The sequence below is a fragment of the Schistocerca americana genome, chromosome 3 (genome assembly GCF_021461395.2).
Source record: "Schistocerca americana isolate TAMUIC-IGC-003095 chromosome 3, iqSchAmer2.1, whole genome shotgun sequence".
Taxonomy (NCBI): Eukaryota; Metazoa; Arthropoda; class Insecta; order Orthoptera; family Acrididae; genus Schistocerca; species Schistocerca americana.
Window position 1 is genome coordinate 326595573 of NC_060121.1, and position 24633 is coordinate 326620205.

General features: G+C 39.6%; 1 protein-coding gene across 1 annotated transcript in view; it reads left to right on the top strand.

Moving 5' to 3' along the window:
• Positions 1-24633, top strand: part of LOC124607284 (betaine--homocysteine S-methyltransferase 1-like) — a 67854-nt gene that overhangs the window by 24676 nt on the left and 18545 nt on the right. Inside the window, exons 2-4 of the mRNA XM_047139565.1 lie at positions 13646-13775; positions 14710-14828; positions 20601-20792. Of these exons, the coding sequence (XP_046995521.1) occupies positions 13646-13775; positions 14710-14828; positions 20601-20792 (441 nt within the window). The remainder of the gene's footprint in view (positions 1-13645; positions 13776-14709; positions 14829-20600; positions 20793-24633) is intronic.

Here is a 24633-nt window from a genome sequence, read left to right on the forward strand (position 1 = left end):
TTGACATGGATAACGAAGTGCCTGTTACACTACTGACCATTAAAATTGCTACATCATGAAGATACGTGCTACATATGCGAAATTTGACAGGAAGAAGATACTGTGATATGCAAATGATTAGCTTTTCGGAGCATTCACACAAAGTTGGCGCCGGTGGTGACACCTACAACGTGCTGACATGAGGGAAGTTTCCAACCGATTTCTCGTACACAAGCAGCAGTTGACCGGCGTTGCCTGGTGAAACGTTGTTGTGATGCCTCGTGTGAGGAGGAGAAATGCGTACCATCACGTTTCCGACTTTGATAAAGGTCGGATTGTAGCCTAACGCGATTGCCGTTTATCGTATCGCGACATTGCTGGTCGCGTTGGTCGTGGTCCAATGACTGTTAGCAGAATATGGGATCGGTGAGTTCAGAAGGGTAATGCGGAACGCCGTGCTGGATCCCAACGGCCTCGTATTACTAGCAGTCGAGATGACAGGCATCTTATCCGCATGGCTGAAACGAATCGTGCAGCTACGTCTCGATCCCAGAGTCAACAGATGGGGACGTTTGCAAGACAACCATCTGCACGAACAGTTTGACGACGTTTGCAGCAGCATGGCCTATCAGCTCGGAGACCATGGCAGCGGTTACCCTTGACGCTGCGTCACAGACAGGAGCGCCTGCGACGGTGTACTCAACGACGAACCTGGGTGCACGAATGGCAAAACGTCATTTTTTCGGATGAATCCAGGTTCTGTTTACAGCATCATGATGGTTGCATCTGTTTGGCGACATCGCGGTGAACGCACATTGGAAGCGTGTATTCGTCATCGCCATACTGGCGCATCACCCGGCTTGATGGTATGGGGTGCCATTGGTTACATGTCTCGGTCACCTCTTGTTCGCATTGACGGCACTTTGAGCAGTGGACGTTACATTTCAGATGTGTTACAACCGTGGCTCTACCCTTCATTTGATCCCTGCGAAACCCTACATTTCAGCAGGATTATGTACGACCGCATGTTGCAGGTCTTGTACGGGCCTTTCTGGATACAGAAAATGTTACTGCTGCTCTGGCCAGCACATTCTCCAGATCTCTCACCAACTGAAAACGTCTGGTCAATGGTGGACGAGCAAATGGCTCGTCACAATACACAAGTCACTATTCTTGATGAACTGTTGTATGGTGTTGAAGCTGCATGGGCAGCTGTACCTGTACGCGTCATCCAAACTCTGTTGGACTCAATGCCCAGGCGTATCAAGGCCGTTATTAGGACCAGAGGTGGTTGTTCTGGGTACTGATTTGTCAGGATATGTGCACGCAAATTGCGTGAAAATGTAATCACATGTCACTTCTAGTACAATGTGTCCAATGAATACCCGTTTATCATCTGCATTTCTTCTTGGTGTAGCAATTTTAATGGCCAGTAGTGTATCTGGTAGAAAAGATATTCCCTTCAGACGAATGTCGTTAAGGTTTCTTAAACAAAGCTGCAGGGAATCCCCGTCCTTACAGAACTATTCTCATGCCCAATGACTTGACTGTTAACGGAACGTTAAGCTCTAGTTAAAAATCAAAATTATGCGCTCTTCGTATTTACGCATGTCGCGTCTGACTTAACGTAGCGCAGAGGCAATATATCCTGCCATTTGTATGCGGGTGTCAAAACACGAACATTTCTTTGCTCGAAAAGGGAGAAGACCCCCTTTTCCACCAACTGAACTTCAGGCTTTAGGTTCACGTTTTTTACTATGGAACTTAGATATGATTAACGTAGTTGTCAGGCTTAACATTTCTGGACTATGAAGTTCATTGGATATGGGTATTTCACGACCATCGACGAAATACGAGCAGTTACCAACTGTGTTACTAAACTGAAAAACGTATACAGATCCTTATACTTGATATATAGCTGAGGGTCCTTCGTTGTTAGATGCTGCTCCAGAAAACTGATAGTTAATTACATGAAGTATTTGCAGCAGTCGGACATTTCCGTTGCGGCAACGACCTACATAGTGGTTGGCGGTCTGCAAAGCGCCAAAATTTAAAGACAACTTTGAACGAGGTTGCGCACCTATTAAGACGATTCAACTCCCTGCCTGGACATCCAGGTTTAGCTTAGTGTTTGTCTAAATTTCTTAAGGCAAAGAGACCTTCAATTCCCTGGCTTTCACATGTCAGAGCGGTTGTTCCGTCTCTCATTACCTTGTTGTCGATGGGATGTTTAATATTCCTATTAAGATTTTGTGATAGCTATAGTTGCACTATACCTTTCCACTGTGCAATCACTTCACCAGAAACCATTGTTCCCTGCTGCAGGGAATTGGTTTTGCTGTTAGACTTAGTTTAGATTAATGAGGAGTTTTACATTTCGCCCTTTCCCCTTGTCCTACACGAACCCAAAAGTTGTGTGCCTTTCTCATATGCTGACCACCTAGACTCCAGTTGTTGTGGTGGTAAAAAAAAAGTGTATTGGTCCTTCTCCTCCACTCATGCAAAGCTGTGGTGCCGACGACTTGAGATAAGAAATAAACAGATGGTGTCCTCACGGAGGTTTCAAACCTGCATTGGATGGCACATTAGATAAATGTTATGATCAATTTAGAATAAATTGCGATAGTAGTGATACCAGCAGGTCGACCACATACAGATTGACAACTGACGGTTTTCTCCTTAGCTAGATACACACATCAAAAAAAGTTTTGCATCACTTCGGTTCCTAAAGTTCCGGAACCAATACAGAAAATTGGAATGTAGCTCAACATAAACATCATTTCCGCCCTTTTTATTGCTCATGAAAACCGCACATTGGATGTTCTACTATCATGCAGCAAGACCTTCAGAGGTGGTGGTCCAGACTGCTGTACACACCGGTACCTCTAATACCCAGTAGCACGTCGTCTTGCATTGATGAATGCGTGTATTCGTCGTGGCATACTATCCACAAGTTCATCAAGGCATTGTTGGTCCTGAATGTCCCACTCCTCAACGGCGATGTAGATCCCTGAGTGGTTAGTGGGTCACCTCGTCCATAAACAGCCTTTTTTCAATCTATCCCAGGCATGTTCGATAGGGTTCATTTCTGGAGAACATGCTGGTCACTCTAATCGAGCGACGTCGTTATCCTGGAGGAATTCATTCACAAAATGTGCACGATGGGGGCGCGAATTGTCGTTCATGAAGTGCCTCGCCAATATGCTGCCGATATGGTTGCACTGTCGGTATTGTAGAGCCGTTACGGCACCTTCCATGACCACCAGCGGCGTACGTCGGCCCCCACATAATGCCACCTCAAAACAGCAGGGAACCTCCACATTGCTGCACTCACGGGATAGTGTGTCTAAGGTGTTCACTCTGACAAGGTAGCCTCCAAACACTTCTCTGATTGTCTGGTTGAATGCATACGCGACCCTCTTTGGTGAAGAGAACGTTATGCCAATCCTGAGCGGTGTATTCGGCATGTTGTTGTGTCAATCTGTACCGTGCTGCATGGTGTCGTGGTTGCAAAGATGGACCTTGCCAGGGATGTTGGGCGTGGAGTTCTGCATCACCAGCCTATTGCTTACAGTTTGCGTCATAGTCGTTTGGGAACTAATGGTAGATGATATCCACGTCTTTTCTTCCTATTCTACGAGAGGCGCCCCTGTTACAACTCAACCATGCATTTTAAATAAAACTCAAATTTAACACAACGACAAACTTCAACCCTAACACTAAAGGGAGAAAATGGTACATTGCTACTAACTCATCGTAAATTTTACTACTATAACCTTTCTTTAAAGGAAGTCTTAATTTATAGGTACTGCACTAGTTAATTACAATTACTAGACCTCCAGTGGGATGCTAAGTACAAAATAACAAAATGTCCTGTTTTATACCCTACAACAGTTTTGCTGCTAAAAATGTTACTGAGAAAGAAGTCAAATTTTATATTGCGAACTAATTAAAAGTTGTGATCCCAAGAGGTTTTTTCTACACACAAAATGAGTAGTCTTCTGCTTTAGACACTATTTTTTCACTCTAAGCTAGACCTAGTTTGGTCTTCCACAATCATCCATGGATTCTTCTTCAGATTCCTCGTTTTCCTCATTTGCTGCTTCAGTCACTGTCATTTGTGCACATGACATTGTCTTACTCAGGGAAATGATCTTCATTTAATTATCCATCGTCTGTGTGTCGACCAGCTTCTTTAAGCAAATAACCAGTATATGTGTCAAAATCACACATCACCATCCATATTGTGCTAATTGCAGTAGTAAAAGACGGGATTAGGCCTGAAGAGATTCGAAGTGATGTAAAGTAATATTTTTCTAACTGTGACTGCTTGATATTTCGTCTAAGATGCCACACTAAGGTCGGTTATTCTAAACGATAAAACAAATATACCTACTACTAGAAAACACACGCCATCGTGACTGCGTAGGCTTTTCCGGCATAGTAACTGATGATATTCTTGTCTGGTCAGCAGCCGGGTCATGAAGTCTTCAGGACACACTTTCTGTAGGCCACGTGCTGACATCTTCAGGGTAGAATGCTATTCCACGAACTCGGCGGAACTGAATTCAGACAGCGAGCGACGGCTCAGACAGTGTTTTAAAAGAATCCTTTGAAATTCGAATATCTGACATCTTATAAATAGAAACAAGGATTACCCTTTACGTAAGATTGGGAACCCTGTTTTATCAGACAGTAGAAAACAACGGTCTTGTATTCTGCCAACAGAATAATTTTCGATAGCGATTTATTGATTTCGCCAGCTACCACCATTAAAGTGCTGTATGTTCACTTGCTCTAGACGGCAGTGAAGATTTCACGCGCAAGCACTGTTGGCCTTCCGCGGAGTACAAACGAGCCGCTGCTCGCAGTTCGAATTCAGTTCCGGCGAGTTCTCCCAACAGCATACGTACATGAAGATCGAGGCCAAGTGACTGCCGAAACATTGTGTCCAGGTGACTTCATGATCCGGCTCCAGACCCGAGAAGACTATTATTAGACATACCAGTACTAGACAGTCGTAATGTTAACAAGAGCACCAGTATAAGCAAACCGCTGGAGTCTGGCAATAAATAATTCAGCCATTGTTAGCTATAGTGTCTGCCATGAAGGCACGTGTCGTCCAGATTGGCGGGAACCAGGTAGACTACAAACCACAATCGTAACTTTTACTAGGCGGTTTAGTAATCCAGTGTTAAGCGAGCAACCTGTGTCGTACGCAGAGCGATGATCAGCACATCATTTGCACTCTCCCACCCCACAAAGTCGAAATAAGAAGCGTGTCATGAGGACGCACTATATTCAAATATTCCTTGAAGGTGATTACTGGAGGGTCACTTCGTGTATTTGACAGTAGGGCGATATTTCATCAACACAATGTGGTTTTGAAACATCATGTTAGTAATAGTTGGGGTGACCAGACGTCTGGATTAATCCGGACATGTCCTCCTTTTTAGCTCTTTGCCCGGGGTCCGGGCGGACTTTTACGGTATCCGGCTTTTTCGCAAAGTTGAGCGTAGTACAGTTAAATTTACAATTCGTACCGTTCTATTGCTCTTTTCTTAAATACTTTAACTATTGGAAAAGCCTTAGTGATAAACACGCACGAAGGTGGTGTTAGTAGGTGGCACCAGGATCGTCGATGTTATCGTTGATCGACCTATGAGCGAATGCATATATCGATTATTTAAAATTTTCGTTTTGTATCCTCGCTTTGTATTGGCTTGGTTTCCTATAGTGCACGTGCGATTTTTGAGTGTAATTTTTAACCGAGTGAGTTACGTAAAATATTTGGCTATGCCTAAACGAAAGTGTATATTTTCTTATGTCCTTTCCTGCAAATATCCGGCTTTCAAGAAAGGGAGAAATGAATTTGAAACGGAATGTAAGAAATGTGGAGCTGGAACGTACGTTTCAGTGGCCAATAAAGGTAACAAATAACTCTGCAGATTAACTGTCATGGCTTTATTTCACTGTGTCATAATCATTGAATTTGTATTCGGAAGGTTAAAGTGCAGTTTACATGTCGTCAGCCGCTGCGTGAATTGTAGATGTTGGTAGCAGTGCGTCGAATGAAGGGACGTGAATGGTCGTACGTTTCGCTTTGTAAACAATTCAGTGTTGACATAAAAAGCAGTTGGCGCCACACTGTCAGCGCAATCAATGTTTTTAATTTTTTTATATTGCTTAGTTAACCACCACCTGACCATCAGCAATAATTTACTAGTTTTACCGGTAATTCCCGGCAGTCACGTGACTTATCCAAAGCTGACGGGTGGTATCCTCATCTGCAGTTGACTCGTTTGATGTGTCCTCCTTTTTTCCTTCCTTTGTCCTTTTTGAAGCTGTTTGTCCTCCTTTTTAAACAACTGCATCTGGTCACCTTAGTAATAGTTCGCTGGAAATAGTAGAGCATACGTTTCAGTATGATAGGACAAAGAATGGATAAGCTATTAAATAGATATGAAACATGTTTTATCAGCCCCCCCCCCCTGTCTCTCTCTCTCTCTCTCTCTCTCTCTCTCTCTCTCTCTCTCTCTGGAATGACCAATTAATATTTCTACAAAGGGTACAGCAGAAGCAGAAGTTCTTTTCATCATTATGTCTTCGACAAAATAATTCAGATCTGTAGTATCTTGTGATTTGGGTATCTATACTACTGTACGAAGACAAGTGATAGTGTAACATAGTTACCAAAAATCTCGAAAAGTTGACGATTTTACTTCATATATTTACACGATATTCTAATAAACATTCATACAGACATAAGTTATTTTTTCCTAAGCAAGAATGTACAGGTTTTCTGCTGAGAGCAACTGCAAGAAAGAAAATGCTCTTCCATCAAAATGTGCGGTTCCGTTTTCTTCCTCGCACTCAATTTTAACAGAATACAGAAAAGTTGTGTTCATGGTTTATCGGTTTATAATTAGAATACCAACCTGAATCATCTTAACCTATGTGATCCTTCGCATTTGCACACTAAAATTATGCTAAATACTGTCACTGAAGTTACTATCTCCACCGGTCCAGCAGTTCTCCGGAGAGATCTTCCAACTGAATTGCCCACTCATTTTAACTGACTTCAATTCCCAATCAGTTTAGTTTGTAGTAACAATAAACAACGCCACTATATTTTTCACTGAACTGCCAGATCGAATTGTTAAAAAGAAAATGAAATGTGCAGTATGAATAAATTCCATGTTACACTAGATTTCTTAATAACTGTCTCGAATTGTTCTCAGGTGGAAGGCAAAAATACTTCAGTAAATCAATTATGCTAAATTTACTTTGATACAGGCGATACCTGTGCTGTTGTTGTAGGCAAAAATTAAAATTATTCGTCATCTACTGGCTGTTTGATATTATTACAGTGTCAGGTTATCCATCAGGAGGAGGTGAGTACCTGTCTGTGTCCCAGTGTTTTGTAGTGAGGTACGCAGATGGCAGTTGTCTTGTGGACGTTGTATTCAACCAAGCACATGCATTGCGACGTCTTACTGGAGTGCAGATTGCTAGGGCGGTCTGTTTGATCCAAAAAGGTTGGAATATCGGTAGCGTTGCTGCTGATGACAATGCCTCTCACCTTGTCATCCATACGTCGTGGACATGCTACAGGGAGACAGGTCAGTGTACAATGCGAGTTGGACAAGGTCGCCTACGCGTTACAACCCCACGTGAAGACAGATGTCTGACCATCTCTGCGTTGCAACGTTGCACGGATACAGCCAGAGCACTGCAAGACTATCTCAGGAGGGCCATTGGAGCAGCTGTGTCCGATCAGAGTGTAACAAAAATGTCACGAGAAAGGACCTTACGGCACTGACTCCCTATCAGAACACCCCACGTGACACATTTTGCAGCTCGCTTCCAGTTCTGCCGTTTCCATGTCAACTGGCGACTTCGTCACTGGCGAAACGTGTTTCACAGACGAGTACAGATAGCTTCTGACGCACGACCATGACCGTGTGTGTGTGTGCGGAAACCCGTTGTGACCGGTCCCTACATAATGTTGCCCAGGGAATAGATTTCCGAGGTTCTTCTAGAGCTACGTGATTACTCTGCAGATCACAGTTCAGTGCCTGGCAGTGTGTTCATCGAACCACTTTTAAGAACTTCTCTACCTTTCCACTCTCGAACAGCGCGAGAGAAAAATGAATACTCACTTCTTTCTGTGTGAGCTCTGATTTATTTTGTTGTGATGATCATTTCTCCCTGCGTTGGTGGGCGCCAACAAAATATTGTACACTCTGAGGAGAAAGCTGATGATTGAAATGCCATCAGAAGATCCTGCCGCAGTGAAAAACGCCTTTATTTTAATGAGGGCCATTCCAGTTCTTGTTCATATCTGTGGTACACTCTCCCTTATTTCTCCATAATAAAAAAGGGGCTGTCCTCCTCTGAACTTTTTCCGTCAATCCTATCTGACGCAGATACCACGCCGCACAGCAATGCGCCAGAAGAGGGCGGACAAGCTTAGTGTAAGAAGTCTCCGTAGTACACCTGTTACATTTTCTAAGTGTTCTGCCAATAAATCGTAGTCTTTGGTTTTCCTCACATCATCTATGTGATCGTTCCAATTCAGGTTATCCGTAACTGTATTCCATAAATATTTAGTTGAGTCTACGATCTCCAGATTTTTGCGATTAATCGTGTAACTGAAATTTAGCGGATTCTTTTTACGGCTCATGTGGATGGCTTTACACGTTTCATGATTGAGTCAACTGCCATTTTTTGTACCATATAGATATCTTACACAAATCATTTTGCAACTAGTTTTGGTTATCTGATGACATTGTGAGACTGTAAATGCCAGTATCATCTGCAAACAATCTGAGGACTGCTCAGATTGTCTCATAAGTCTTTTATATAGATCAGGAACAGCAGGGGCCTATACCACTTCTTTAAGAAACACCATGTATTTCGTTTTTCTCCAATTTTCCGTCAATTAGTACGAATTTTGAACTTCCTTACAGAAAATTACGAATCCAGTCGTACAACTTTGACGACATTCCATAGGCACGCAATTTAAATTGAAGTGGCTTGTGAGAAGAGGTGTCAAAAGCCTTCTGGAAATAAAAAAATATGGAATCAATTTGACGTCCCATGTCGATAGCACTCATTACTTTGTGAGAATAAAGAGCTAGAACACAAGAACGATATGTTCTGAATTCGTGTTGGCTATTTGTCAATAAATCGTTTTCCTTGAGGTGATTCATAATGTTGAGTATAGTACTGAGGCGGCTTCAGTGTTGCCAACAACACGGATCTTGTCGTTGTCGATGGTCGTCTTACTGCATGGCAGTGCATCGAACAGATCCTGTTGGACCACATGATGGCTGCTGCATACGGTGGTAGCCCTGGACACCTTTGCAACACTGTGGCGGGCATCAGCAGGAATGTCTTGCGAAGCCTGGACAATGAAGTAACGGAATGGCCAGCAGTGAGCCCAAACTTACACCCCATCGTGCATCTGTGGCACACGCTTGACAGAAGAGTTCGTGGTCGTCCCGTTTCACCACAAACTCTTAAAGAGCTCTCTTGAGCTCTTGTTCAAGAATGGGGATCGATACTACATGGTGACCTCTAGTAGACTCGCACCGAGCGTGCCATGTAGGTGTCGGGCTCACATTATCGAAGCTCTCAGTCCAACAAAAAGCACTAAGAATTAAGCAGTGAATGAATGATTGTTTCCACTTTGTTTTCGTCACCTGTCGGACATTTCAGTTCTTTTTACGTAAACAATCGAGGGTGTAATGATGATCTGTTGTTAACTTAATTTTTGAAAGTTAAAGGTAGTAATTTGGGAACATACCCAGTCCTTAGTTATTCCCTCAGTGGAGTGTGGCAGGCGCCCAAATTCATGTTCTCACAATTCTTTTGACCAGTGCATTTACCAAATGGGAACCCAACATTATAGAAAGGAGGCTCTGACTTTGCGTTGCAAGATTTGCGTTGTTAGTAGTGTGTTACGGCGACCATCTTTGCGAATATCGACGCATTAAGGGAATATGAAGAGATCCTCTTTCCGCAGTGGGGTTGAAGACCGATTCAGGAGTTCAAATTAAATGGCGAATTAGGAAATGCTCCTGGGAGAGGCTGACAGCCAAGCGCACCACACGTTGTTGAAATAACTGTCATGGCTGAGGCATGGCAAACTAACAGACATTGGAGGTTGAAGATGAGCATAGCGAGGTAGCCAACATCCCACCTGAAATGAAATGCTCCAAACAGGAGAACAATCTCTAGTGTGGTTCCGGCTGTCGTGGACACAGTCATCACGTTGAGCAACGTTTGTAACCTGGAACGTGAACATGGTACATAATTAACAAATGTGGAAATTAAAATGTTTTCTTTTAATGATTTATTCGTTATTTCTCTTCTGTGTGCCCTCACAAATATTTCCACGAAGTTTCATTATTGTACGGCCACTCGTTTTTCCATGGGGGCCCTTTTAGATAGAGAAAGCACCATTATAATCAACCTGTATGTCAGTTTCAGATCTCACATATTTGGTCTTGGCGATAATAGTTAGTAATACTTCGCTGTTATTCCGTCTAAAATGATTTTTGTCTGTATTTCATTCACTACCTGTATCCAAAAATATTGTTGGCTTGATTTCTATGGGAACACACAATTTTTAATGCCTGGAAACAAACTATAATGCTGTGACATACTTCGAACTCTTTCATCCCGAGAAGTTCCGAATGATACTCATTTCCGTCTATGCCTGACAAATTTGATAATTTAGCTTTTTAAAAATTCGTATAATGTACGAAATTACAAGGTGTAAAACTTTGCTTCCGCCGTTTGCCGATAGGTGGCGACAACGGTAAGTAGCGGAAAGAAACAATCACAGACGTCAGGCAGTTAGTTTGGACCTCAGTCAACATAACCTCAAGTATGTATGATAAGGGCGCTGTTAGTGAAAGAACGTGTCGGGAGTGATTTCAACGCTTCAAGAACGGTGATTTTAGCGTCGTAGACTGGCAAAGTGGCGGAAGAATGTATGTTTTCCAAGATGCAGAATTGGAGACATTGCTGAGTGAAGACTCACATCAAACTCTAGAAGAATTGGCACGATTAGTGGGAGCGACACAGCAAGCCATTTCAAAACGTCTCAAGACTATGGGCATGATTCAGAAAGAAGGAACTTGGGGTCTCGTATGAGCTGAAACCAAGAGACGTTTAACGGCATATGTGTGTTTGTGAGCAGTTGCTTCAGAGGCAAGAACGGAAGGGATTTCTGCGTCGCATTGTGACTGGAGACGAAAAATGGGTTCCTTATGATAACCTTAAATGCAAATAATCATAGGGATATCCTGGCCATACTTCCACTTAGAGAGCCGAACCGAATATTCACGACTCCAAGATCATGCTCTGCATTTTGTGGGACCAGCTCGGCGTCGTGTACTATTAGGTGTTGAAACCAAATGAAACAATCACAGATGCTCATTATCGAACGCAAATAATTCGTTTGAGCAGAGCATTAAAAAACAAACGGCTGTAATATGGAGAGAGCCACGGTAAAGTCATTCTGCAGCACAACACTCGACCCCATGTTGCAAAAGAGGTCAAAATGTACTTGGAAACGTTAAAATGGGAAGTCCTACCCCACCCGCCATATTCTCCAGACATTGCTCCCTCTATCACCTGTTTAGATCAATGGCGCATGGCCTGTCTGACCAACACTTCCGATCTCATGAAGTCACAAATTGGATCGATTCATGGATCACTTCAAAAGATGAAAAACTTTTTCGATGCGGGACTCATACCCTGCCCGAAAAATGAGACAAAACAGTGGCCAGTGATGGAAAATACTTTGAATGATACATGTGTAACCAATTTGTTTCATTAAAGGATCAAATGTTGGGGAAAACGGGAGAAGTGAAGTTGTACACCTTGTAGTAACAAAAATTTTAAGCTGCTTACTTCGAATTCACATTAATCTAAATTTTTGTAGATATTTTCTGTTTCTAAAGAAACAATCACTATCAATACTGAAGTTCTGTGTACTCTGGACTAAGACTCAAATTTGGATTTTTACCATTCACAAGCTCTATTTGTAATAGTTTCATTGTTCTGTAATTGTGGTACTAAAAGTAGCGAGGGGCATTAACTAGTGTAAACTAGTGCAAACTGAAAACCAGCACAAAAGGCAAAGTAGTACTCCTTGTACCTATAGATCTATCTCAATGGCTGTGCACTAAGTGAAAGCCCTTGACTGCTAATTTGGTGTCCAAATGGATTTTAGAAGTGAGGGGCAGTTTCTGAGGCTGCCATAGAGGCAATAGAGGGTGCTGATGTGGTAATGAACACCATTATATGAAAGGCTGTTGTCTATGTTAGTCACAGATAAAGGTATCCTGGTATCTCTGACAGCGTTAGCCTCTCCTCAAATAACACATTTCCAGAAGTGTGGGCGTGATAGTTCAGCATTTTGTGCTTGGCATAATGCAATTTCAACACAGATTCTTCTCTCCCTTCATTCAGCAAGCAACAAGAGACACTACTTTGGCTCTGTTGGACAAAAAAGATGTCTGCACCAATTTAGAGAAAAACACAGCAGCATGAAAAATTATTGAATCAGTGTAAAAGTTTCTTGTCACTGTACAGGGCAGACATGAAACAGATACACACCAGACAATCTTTGCCACTAACAATTCTCTAAAACTGCAGCAAAACCCACATTCTATCTTGCAGTTTTGTCAACTACTCGAGACACTGTCCAGTACCATTCTTGTTGTACATGTATACTGAAGAGCCAAAGAAACTGGTACACCTGCCTAATATTCTGTAGGGCATGCAGAAGAGCTGCAACACAATATGGTATGGACTCAACTAATGTCTGAAATAGTGCTGGAAGAAACTGACACCATGAAACATACAGAGGTGTCCATAAATCTGTAAGAGTGTGATGGGGTGGAGATATCTTCTGAACAGCATTTTGGAAGGCATCCCAGATATGCTCAATATTGTTCATGTTTGGGGAGTTTGGTGGCCAGTGGAAGTGTTTAAACTCAAGAAATGTGTTCGTGGAGCCACTCTGGACTTGTGGGGTGTCACATTGTCCTGCTGGAATTGCCCAAGTCCATTGGAATGCACAATGGATATGAATGAATGCAGGTGACCAGATAGGATGCTTACATATGAGTCACCTGTCGGTCGTATCCATTGCTGGAAACCTCAGTGTGAGCTCAAACTTCTTTAATTTTATCTTCAGTCTTTTCAGGAGGTATACATAAGAAAAGGCAATAGAATGGTTGACTCTTCTAGGAATGTAGACATTCAAAATTTTAACAGTAGACCATACCACAATGTAGAACACATTTCTTGCAGTGCACATCTTGCAACACCACCTGCTGAAATTGGCTCAGAATCTCTTTGGCACCTTTGTGCTTATAAGCCTGCAATGAAACATGCTGCTCTTCTTTGTATCCTCTATTTCCTCTATCAATCCTATCTCGTGTGGATCCCAAACTGATGACCAGTATTAAAGTATTGGTGAAAAGGTCCTTTGTAGTTTATGTAAAAAAGATGATTTAAGAAGTGGCCCGATCAAAACTTTGAGTTCTGCTTATTTAAAAGAAGATGAATTAGTTTTGCTCACTTCACATATGACTTCTGTAAAACATAAAACAAAATATTAAAACACATTTTGTGATTACAGGGGATCTTGGAACGTCTAGAAGAGGGAGTGGTGATTGGTGATGGTGGTTTTGTATTTGCACTGGAAAAAAGGGGTTATGTGAAAGCTGGACCATGGACTCCAGAGGCTACTGTAGAAAACCCTGAAGCAGGTATGGTGTAAATCTGTACTAGCAGAAGACATGTAAAACATAGATTTGCTGTTGTCAAAATGTATGGAATAGAATTTGGATGAAGAATGGTTGTATGTTAGACTAAAATTTTGGATGCTTTAAAGCTCAATAAATGTCTTTCTCACATATTAAAAACATAGGAAATAGTAAAGGTAAAAATACTGACGCTCATCAGAATGAAGTCTAAATAAGAGGCAGTAAATAGGTAATGGGAGAGAATACAACGTGGTAGTAATGGAGGAATTAAGTGTGCAGCAATAAGCAAAAAAATCTGATAAAAGTGAGAGGGAAAGATCAACCCAAAAAAGCCAGAACAAATTACTTTGTCTTGATAGCAAGTATAACGCAACATATGCAAAGAACAAATTGCTGCTTAGACAACATTTTGTTAAGTTATGCAAATGGTAAAACTTACCCGGGTGCTGTTTTATTGCAAAATGTTTGGCATTCCTTTTTTTAGTATCCTGTGTTTGTAATTTATTAACGTATTTTAAGATTCGTAAATTCATGAGATAATATCTAAATAGTGTAAAATGTATGGGAAACAATAGTCAAAAGCTTTCATCAAAATTTTATTTGAAACACAAAGTGCGGAACAAGAGACAAAATGTGTGCGTACTTACTGTAGTAAAAGAATTTTCTAAGTAGTTAATTACTTCATATGCACTTGTGTTAGGCACTTATCATACCTAAAATCAAATAAATGTTTTACAGTATTTCTTAATTGATGTGCAGAGGCAACTGCAGCTAGAGGGAAGTGAGACAGTTAAGTTTTAGTTCTCCCTTCTCTCTCTTCTAATTCAATGCTTTTTTTTGTAGTCTCAAGTGAACAGTATCCATGAAAAGTTACAGAATAACATCCTGATATGAAGAATCACTTAAATTGCTACATTTCCATCCATCACTATTTCAGTACGACAGCTGCATCGTGAGTTTTTACGTGCTGGTGCAGATGTGATGCAGGCTTTCACATTTTATGCTTGTGACACGAAGCTTGAAAACAGAGGTCATGATGCAGGAGAAAAATTTACAGTAAGTAAAAAAATGGCTTCTAATAGAAATAACATTGTATATATATATATATATATATATATATATATATATATATATATATATATATATATATATATATATATATATATATATATATATATATATATATATATAAAAAAACAAAGATGAGGTGACTTACCGAACAAAAGTGCTGGCAGGTCGATAGACACACACACACACACACACACACACACACACACACACACACACACACACACACACACACACAAAATTCAAGCTTTCGCAACAAACTGTTGCCTCATCAGGAAAGAGGGAAGGAGAGGGGAAGACGAAAGGAAGTGGGTTTTAAGGGAGAGGGTAAGGAGTCATTCTAATCCCGGGAGCGGAAAGACTTACCTTAGGGGGAAAAAAGGACAGGTATACACTCGCACACACGCACATATCCATCCACACATACAGACACAAGCAGACAGCAGAAATATGTCTGCTTGTGTCTGTATGTGTGGATGGATATGTGCGTGTGTGCGAGTGTATACCTGTCCTTTTTTCCCCCTAAGGTAAGTCTTTCCGCTCCCGGGATTAGAATGACTCCTTACCCTCTCCCTTAAAACCCACTTCCTTTCGTCTTCCCCTCTCCTTCCCTCTTTCCTGATGAGGCAACAGTTTGTTGCGAAAGCTTGAATTTTGTGTGTGTGTTTGTGTTTGTTTGTGTGTCTATCGACCTGCCAGCGCTTTTGTTCGGTAAGTCACCTCATCTTTGTTTTTTATATATATATATATATATATATATGCATGCTTGGGGATTGAGTATGAAAAATAGTAAATTTATACCAGAAATTTTATTTATGTATGGATACCTAGAACATGTCTGACAAAAAAGGCAGAAATTGTTGTTGATGATTAGTCCTCTGCTGCAATATAGTCTAAATGCCAAGGTGCTGGATAAACTACTGAGCTTATCATGACTCCTCCTAATCATCTTCCTAGTTTAAACTGCATTTCATATTGTGTGTGGTTTCTCTTTCTTTGCTTTATTCCCCTTCCAACTCCAATTAGTTTGATACGTGGATGTGTCCAGTGAGGGGACAGGAGAGGGTAAGAAGCTTCCCACTCCCCACTAGCAAGCAATTTTGACTTTCGCAAAGTTAACTCGTATGCTGCCCTATCACACAGACTGAATTCTCAGTCCAGTAGCAGATAAAAAAAGGGTAAACACATAATGAATGTAGATGTGTAACAAATGTATCCAGAGCCATCTGTTGTGAAATCTCTAAAATATTTCACTATTCTAATTATTTCTCCATGTAATTGAAAATGTTGGGTGGTGCTAATTTCCAAAAGGCTGCAGTGGTGTCATATTTTAATTTGTGATGTTTTTTCTCATTTTACCAGCCAATGTAAAAATCTACTAAGAATAAGAATGCAAAAATTGTTTGTGTGTATCTGAATGTTACCTGCTCGAGATTAAAATTATATAAATTTAATCCTAACTATACTCTGTTCAACAGGCCTACATTATAACCAGTTTAAAGCATACTTCATGAGCAAAATGTACATCACATTTTTACATCTAATGACATTCTACATTTTAATATTGGAGAAAGATCAACAAAATATTTTTAAAGTTTCTTAGGAATATTAGCAAATGAAGTAATCATACTATATTTACTTTTCTAAAGATTTTCTTCATTTTATCTTCTTCCAAGATTTGTGCACATTCAGGCTCACCCCAGTCCAATTTCACTTCATTTAAATAATTTTTTTGAAGTGCTCTTTTTGGTTTAGCTGAAGTTGGCAAGAGAAGTTCTTCTTTTGCCTATTTAGATAGACTGGTCTCAGTCAATTGTTTCATGTCATTCACCTTTTTAGTCTCATCAAGATGCCTTTGGTTTTGATCTTCCTTTTGCTTTTATTCTAATGCAAATTTTCTCCACCTTTTACATTCTTCCTTACGGATAGTACGAGAATTTGCATATGCTTGCTGTCCATATTGTGAGTTATGGGTCAATGAGCCCAGAAAGAAATGGTTTTATTGTCCCAAAGCATTCCTCAGTCAAAACACAGTTTAAAAATTTAGTCACTGATACCTTGTCTTCTCCTAATTTATGCTTTGAAACTGAATATCTTCTCTCTGTCTGCATTTCCATCGGACAATGTAAGAGAAGCTTTAACAATTTTTGAAACCTAAGGATACTTTAACTCTATGGATGATTATCTTTCTGAAATGTACTGCTGTCAGTAATTTCAATACTTTTTTAAAATCTAAACCTAGTCATCATTTCGCAACCTTTGACATGTCACTTCTTCAACATCTGCTTTTTCTTTCTTTGATGTCTAAGAACCTAAAACTTTTCAGTGGTGCACTTCATATGTAAGTTCATTCCACCACATGTTTGCAAGCTGTGATGTAGTGTCCTTGGGCACTCTTTAGAAACCATGACTTACCACATTCTTCCATTCTTCTCTTATTTGCCTACTAACAACTAGCTGTTCAGGAGGAAGTAGGTTATCTAATGTAAGAGTTCTTTGAGGAACTTCAGAAATACTCAAATTTTTCTTTAAGCAGAAACCTTCAAAACATCAGCCAAGTAGGTATGAAGTATGTTGTCTATTTCTGTATGCAGCTTGTGGATCAAAGATGTTTGGGCCTGAAAATATTGTGCATGCTTACTGAATAGTTCTGCAGATGAAATTATGAACAAAGTTCTGCTTTCAGTAATGGCTTTCTGCAGCGTTCACAATGGCATTATAGGATTAGGACTGAACAATAGCAGAATATTTTTTTAAAATCATATGGTGAAGAAAGCAAGGGGAAACTACAGCTGTAACTTTTCCCAAGGGCATGCAGCTTTACTGTATGGTTAAATGATGATGGCATCCTCTTGGGTAAAATGTTTGAAGTAAAATAGTCCCCCATTCAGATCCCAGAGTGGGGACTAGTCAGGAGGATGTCGTTATCAGCAGAAATGAAACTGGTGTTCTACGGATGGGAGCATGGAGTATCAGATCCCTTAATGGCGAAGGTAGGATAGAAAATTTAAAAAGGGAAATGGATAGGTTAAAGTTATAGTGGGAATTAGTGAAGTTTCATGGCAGGAGTAAAAAGACTTCTGGTCAGGTGAATATAGGATAATAAATACAAAATCAGGTAACGGTGATGCGGGAATGGGTTTAAAAATGAATAAAAGAATAGGAATGCAAATAAGCTACTACGAACAGCATAGTGAACACATTATTGTAGCAAAGATAGACACAAAGCTCATGCCTATGACAGTAGTAAAAGTTTATGCCAACTAGCTCGGCAGATGAAGAGGTTGAAGAAATGTATGATGCGATAAAGAAAATTACTCAGATAGTTAAGGCAGACCAAAATTTTGTAGTCATGGGTCTGGAATGTGATTGTAGGAAAAGGACGAGAGGGAAAAGTAGTAGATGAATATGGACTGTGGTAAGGAATGAAAGGGGAAGCAACCTGGTAGAATTTTGCACAGAGCATAACTTAATCAGAGCTAACACTTTGTTTAAGAATCATGAAAGAAGGCTGTATATGTGGAAGAGGCCTGGAGACACCAGAAGGCTTCAGATAGATTATATAATGGTAGACAGCAATTTAGGAACAATATTTTAAATTGTAAGAAACTTCCAGGGGCAGATGTGAACTCTGACCACACTTTATTGGTTATGAACTGTAGATTAAAACTGAAGAAACTGCAAAAGGGTGGACCTGAATAAACCTGGATAAAATGAAAGAACCAGAGGTTGTAGAGTGTTTGAGAGAGAGAGAGAGAGAGAGAGAGAGAGAGAGAGAGAGAGAGAGAGAGAGAGAGAGAGAGAGAGAGAGAGAGAATGAATTAGGGAACGATTGACAAGAACAGGTGAAAGAAATAGAGTAGAAGAATGGGTAGCTTTGAGAGATGAAATAGTGAAGATAGTGAAGGCAGCAGAGGATAAAGTAGGTAAAAAGACAAGGGCTAGTAGAAATCCTGGGGGTGAGAAAAGAGATACTGACTTTAATTAATGAAAGGAAAAAATTAGAGGGTTGGAACTTACATAGTGGCAACTATCGACACAAAAGAGTTACATGTTTGCACGTGTCAATGTCCTACAAAGTGGTCACCAGTGTTGTGTAGAACCCGTTGCCAGCAATGTGGAAGGCATAGTATACCGTTAGCAGAGCCTGTTCTGTTGATGGCACGAATGGTGCAGTCTACTGCCTGTCAAATCTCTGGAATAGTTCTGAAGTGAATGCCATGAATTGGTTCCTTCATCTTCAGGAACACTGAGAGGACATCATCTTAAAAATGTTATAAACATCATTTGACAAATCCATAGAGTAATTATCATTTACTTGTTTTCCAAATCAATTCAGAAATGATGTAACTATCCTTGATACTTAACATCCATATTCTTGGCACACTTACTGAACTTTAAGTTGAGGATTGTCTGGTCTGAAAGTTTTATAAATGTACCTGCTATCGTCTGCACTTAATTTCATAGATAGTTTTGTTGCAAGTGAGTGGTTAAAAATTGCCTGAAAACCTTTTGTGCCACCATTTATAGAGCAAGAACACACACTAAAAAATCAATCACTTTCACTAACTTTTTTCCCCAAGCAGACACTTCACTTTTCAAACTATCTTTTTCAAACCAGTAGCTGTGGAATTTGCATTTTCCCATCTCAAAAGTTTATTTTCACAACTGAACCAAGTACCACAGCAGCAATTTTGTTACTACAGCAAAACTGGAATTCAGAACAAAAAAGAAGCAGTAGTAATAGAGGAATATTAGACACTAATAAGAGTTGAAGAAAATATAAAAAATGCTCAAAAATGAAAAATGGAAAAATCAATCTCAAATTTCAGAAGTCCCTCAGGTTAGATTTTATCTACTTTTATCATTGAAACATTCTAAAAATTTAAATTAACATGAATACAGAAACCTGTAAATAACTTATTTTGATCCTAAAAGAGCAAAGGAGGTTGGAAAAGGTAACAAATTTTAAAAAGTAACCTAAGGTGACAATGTTTAAAAAAAAAAGTGATGGACTCATCACAGTGCTCTCACAAAGCAAAGCTGAACCTCCCCCTCTTCCCTACAGAATCTCTGTGAGCAAATCCTGGATTTTATCTTGGTTTGATATAGCTTGACTGACCTTTTCTTTGTAGTACTGCTAACCAAACACACAGATAGTGATAAAAACAAAAGACTAATACGTTCAGTAAACTGTTTCCTTTGGATGTCTTTGTTTAACAAAGATGGAGCACCACTGTTAGTGATATATCATGGCTGCTGGAGAGAATGAAATTGAATAATTTTTTGATGTGTGCTGAAGTGAATGGTAAATTAACAATAGTTCATTCGATAATCTGGTTATCTAGGTTGGTGGTGTGGAAATAACCTACTTGCATTACAACTAGCAATGTTCATTGCAGACTGGCTTCAGTTGTGAGTGTAGATAACTTTATGATAAGTAGAAATGTGATCATGTGAGCATAGAGCTGGCAGTAAAAGATAAGCAGCAATTATTAAATATAATTTAGGAAATAGCTTTCCTTAAATAGTTAACATTGTTGATAGTTTTGTTAGATTTTACTTGTGTAAGCACCTTTAGCAATAAATGGAAAGAAGCAGCTACTAATGTCTAGTTATTAATTTCATGGACCATATTCACAGTAAGCATTATGGTGTGAATAACATTTACCAAGACTTAAAAGATATCCCTGCAGGGCCTCACTCTCAATGGGATCTATGAGATGTAATGATTAAACTGATATATCTGGAAATTTGCAGGGAAAAGCAATCAATAAAGCAGCATGTGACATAGCTAAAGAGGTTGCTGCTGAAGGGGATGCTCTTGTGGCAGGTGGTTTGAGCCAGACTCCTACCTATCTCAGTGGTGGTACAAAAGAACAAGTTCAGAAGGAGTTCCAGAACCAAGTTGATGTCTTCATTCAAAATGATGTTGATTTTCTCATATGTGAGGTATGGTAGTTGCAACTTTATCCATTCCCAGATTAAAATATGGTTATTGCTGTATTGAAAGCCAAATTAAATGTCTAAACGTATTGATTACTTATACTAACATTAGGCTGTGTTTGTTACTTGTAATTTGAGCAAAGCTGATATTAAAGGTCCAGGAAGATTAAATTGTATCTTACCATGATGAAGTCTATACCTTTATTAAGATCACAAAACATCAGACACTACACAACAGACAACATAAGGGAGCTTGGTACCATAGCAGTTTGTTACTCCAGACCACTTCTTTGAGGAGGATACAGGTATACCAAACAAATGTGATCACAAATAAGGAAGAAACATAAATCTGACATCAATACAGTATTCATTCTGTATACTGTAAGGGTATAAGAAAGATAAGAAGGTTCTAGCATTTAATATTACCATGCCTGTGAAAATTGATGTTAGACTTTAGTTTGATGTCCAATCTCCAGACTGAAAAAAGCTAATCTCTGCTTGTGGTAGGAAAACCTTTTTCAGGTACTATGTAACTATAAGAAGGCACATTGTTGTGATATTTATCACAATTATTTAATGATACACAAACATAAATGGTTCACTTCCTGGCAGATGGTGTGGTGGGGATGTATGTACATAAACACTTTGACAGCAGTTCTCAAGTGAATGAAAGTTGAAACTGATTAGTCATTATGTAGAATTTGATCTTTTTGTCAAGGTTTGGGCAACCAGGTGTCAGCAGGTACAAGTAGGTAAATAACTGAAGCACAAGCAGTCAAGCAGCTGGGCCTATGTGACAGACCTCACTGCTGTGGCTGTGGCCATGGCCATAGGGTGGGGCGGTCAGATGGCTTGTGCATGCACAGAACATTTGCAATAGGCCCACCTGGAGGGTGGCCAATTAGCATATACTAGTTGCACCAGTTTGCAGGTGAGCTAAAGTGCACTCGAGGGTGCACTTGCCCCCATGTCAGTGTTGGAGTAGTCTTTTCCAGTATGTGCTTAATGGCATAGTCATATCAGTCTCAATGAGCTATCTGATCAGTGGAATTCACAATTGGAATGCAACATATCAGGTCAGATGCACATTAGCTGACGATCACAGCCTGCTTCAGCTCACATCATTACATGCTGTCCTTAACACAATGACTGCTGTATGGCTGCAGGCAGCCGGAGCAGAGCCTCTGGCCTAATGCTTTGTGCCTGGTCTGGTGGTGAAACATCCATCACTAAGCATGTGGCAGTCAATGTGTTACTCACTGTTCTAGCCTGTTATCTGGAATCAAGATACACCCTATGTTTTCTACAGTTTTTTGCCCATTCTTGAATACTGCCATTTCATGTTCCTATTTCTTATTATAATACAAAATACAGTTACACTGTCATGATTCAATGGTAAAACCACATATGTAATTTGCAAATAACTATGCACTGTGTAGGTGCTTTTATTGATTGGTTTCTCCTGCTGAATTAAGATTGATCAGTGCGGTCTACTGCTAAAGCATTTCTGAGAACTCGTATTGATCTAATTCTACCTTCATGATCTGTATGGAAGTCATATTTAGAAGCCTTAAAGCCACTGCTAAGATGACTAGGCATATATTCTACTGCGTACTTCACAAAGCTATTGAAGAAAATATTTTTTGAATTGTAGCAATGTATACTTCAGTGTTAGTGTATTCGTGAAAGAAGTTCTTGATTATGTTTGCAAAATAAACTTTAGCAAGAACAGTTAGGAAATATATAAACTGTAAGGAGACAGTCTTGTTAATGGGTTTTGACTTGTAAGTAGAGGTGAAATTACACTCTACCACTACAGTTGCCTCAGTCAGCATACTTAAAGTATGGTTCAAAAACTATTTTCTGATGACAAATATAAAAAAGTCCAAACTCAATCTTAACAGATTCTGCTTAGATGATAGCTAAGCAGGCCCAAAAGTAGTTAATAATTAACAGTTCGTCTTTTAATCTCTGAAAGCTTGTATCCACCTTCATTTACATTTCTGTACCTGTGACTATATGATAATCAGACAAGTGTAGTACATCTACTCCACCCTCAGTTTCAAAATCTTCCAAACAAACAAGAAGCTCATATACTTTGTCTGCTTCAGCTCAACTGTGATGCAAAATCACAAAAGACAACATAAAAATAATTTTCGTATAAATTTACCTTTTTGTCTTAGGTTATTGGGAGTCTCAACTTGTTAAAAGAAAATTAAAAGCAGATGTCTTTAACCATTCTTTCCACACATTATTTAAATATTTAGATTTAATGACTGAAAATTTCTGTCAGCTGCTGAGCAACTAGCAGTGTGTTGTTAAGTTGCAGAATAAGTATGGTAAATAAGATTCAGTATTTAAAAATGTAAAATTTTTTTCGAAAAATGCCGTTATCAAGTAAGTATTACTTAACAATAGGTGATACGCAGCAGCTGTATAGTAGAACTGGAAATGTTAAAACTTATCTCTAATTTACTTGATTAGATTAATCAGTACAGTGAATAGATTAATACAATGTGCAGATAAGTTTTTGATTTGCTTGTTTTTTGTTCATGTATACTTTGCTTGTTCCACATTCCTAAGGCTTTGCCTCCTTGATAGGATAATGAATGAAAGAAACTTTGTAATCATTTCCTGTGAAATGTCTCTGCCTACTTGCTGTTAAAATGCCCCTAATGGCTGCCAAAAAATTATCACTCATTGGAAAAATGTGAGTGTCTTTATCGGTTCCAAAATATCTGTCACTAGTGCTTGAATTGTGGTAGTATGCACTCGCCCTCAGTGCCAGTACCTTGAAAGAATCAGAACTGCAGATTGAGTTGTGGTACAACAGAACTTCATTTTTACCAGTACAAATATTGTATTCATGCTTTTAAAAAGTGCAGCAAATTATTGGAATAATGTTTTAAGAGGTCTAAATTTCAAAAATATCTCACCCCTCCCAATCCAGAAGGCTACAGTACTGAAACCTCTTTCTTTACAAATCAAGCTCTGATGGTCATGTTGTAGTCCGCTTATTAAGTTCTCAAGATAATTGACATCACATAAAACTAACTTCTGAAATTTGATTCCAAGTTAGTATTAAGACTTGTTTTGCGTTTTGACAACTGATAATTTTGTGTGTATGTGTACAGTAGTAAGAACAAGATTTGGATTCCATATCAAATTGGAGAGCTCATAATAATGGGTTGACTAAGGAAATGTCAAGTCAGCAGGCAGTAAGGGCTGACTTAAAGACCATGCCTAATCATGCTATGCTGATCAAATTAATTTCTGGGATGAAACCTGCTTAGTTTACTTTATTTCATAATAAACTCCATAATTTTCAACATATTTCCATAATAATTAGTTTCAAAATGTAGGAATTTTCAGGAGTCACTTTAGTATTTGTTTGGTTCACATTAGTCACAGAACTCGGGAAATTCTCAAAAAATTAAAGATTAGGGTTCAGCTTGTCACTGATGATGTAACTGTTGAGAGATGACCAGTATTATTGTTTGAAAACAAGGTCGAGAAGTGGTGTTAGTCAGAAGACTGTTACAGAATTTGCATCCAGCTGAGAAATTGGCCCATCTGATGTATGACCAGCTACACTTACTCCAATGGCAGGGAAAGCAGGTGTTTTTCGCTGGGTGCCAGGTCATTTAGGGATACAGGAAAATCAACTGGCCAATTGGGCTGCCAAGGAGACCTGCAGAGGATAGGATGGGGTACATTGTCCTATTCCCTTGCAGGCTGTTGCTGCTCCACTACACAGGAAGTTAATGCAGTTGTGGAATGAGGAATGGCTGGCAGTAATGGACAATAAGCTGCAGCTGGTGAAGTAGACTATTCAGCCATGACATTT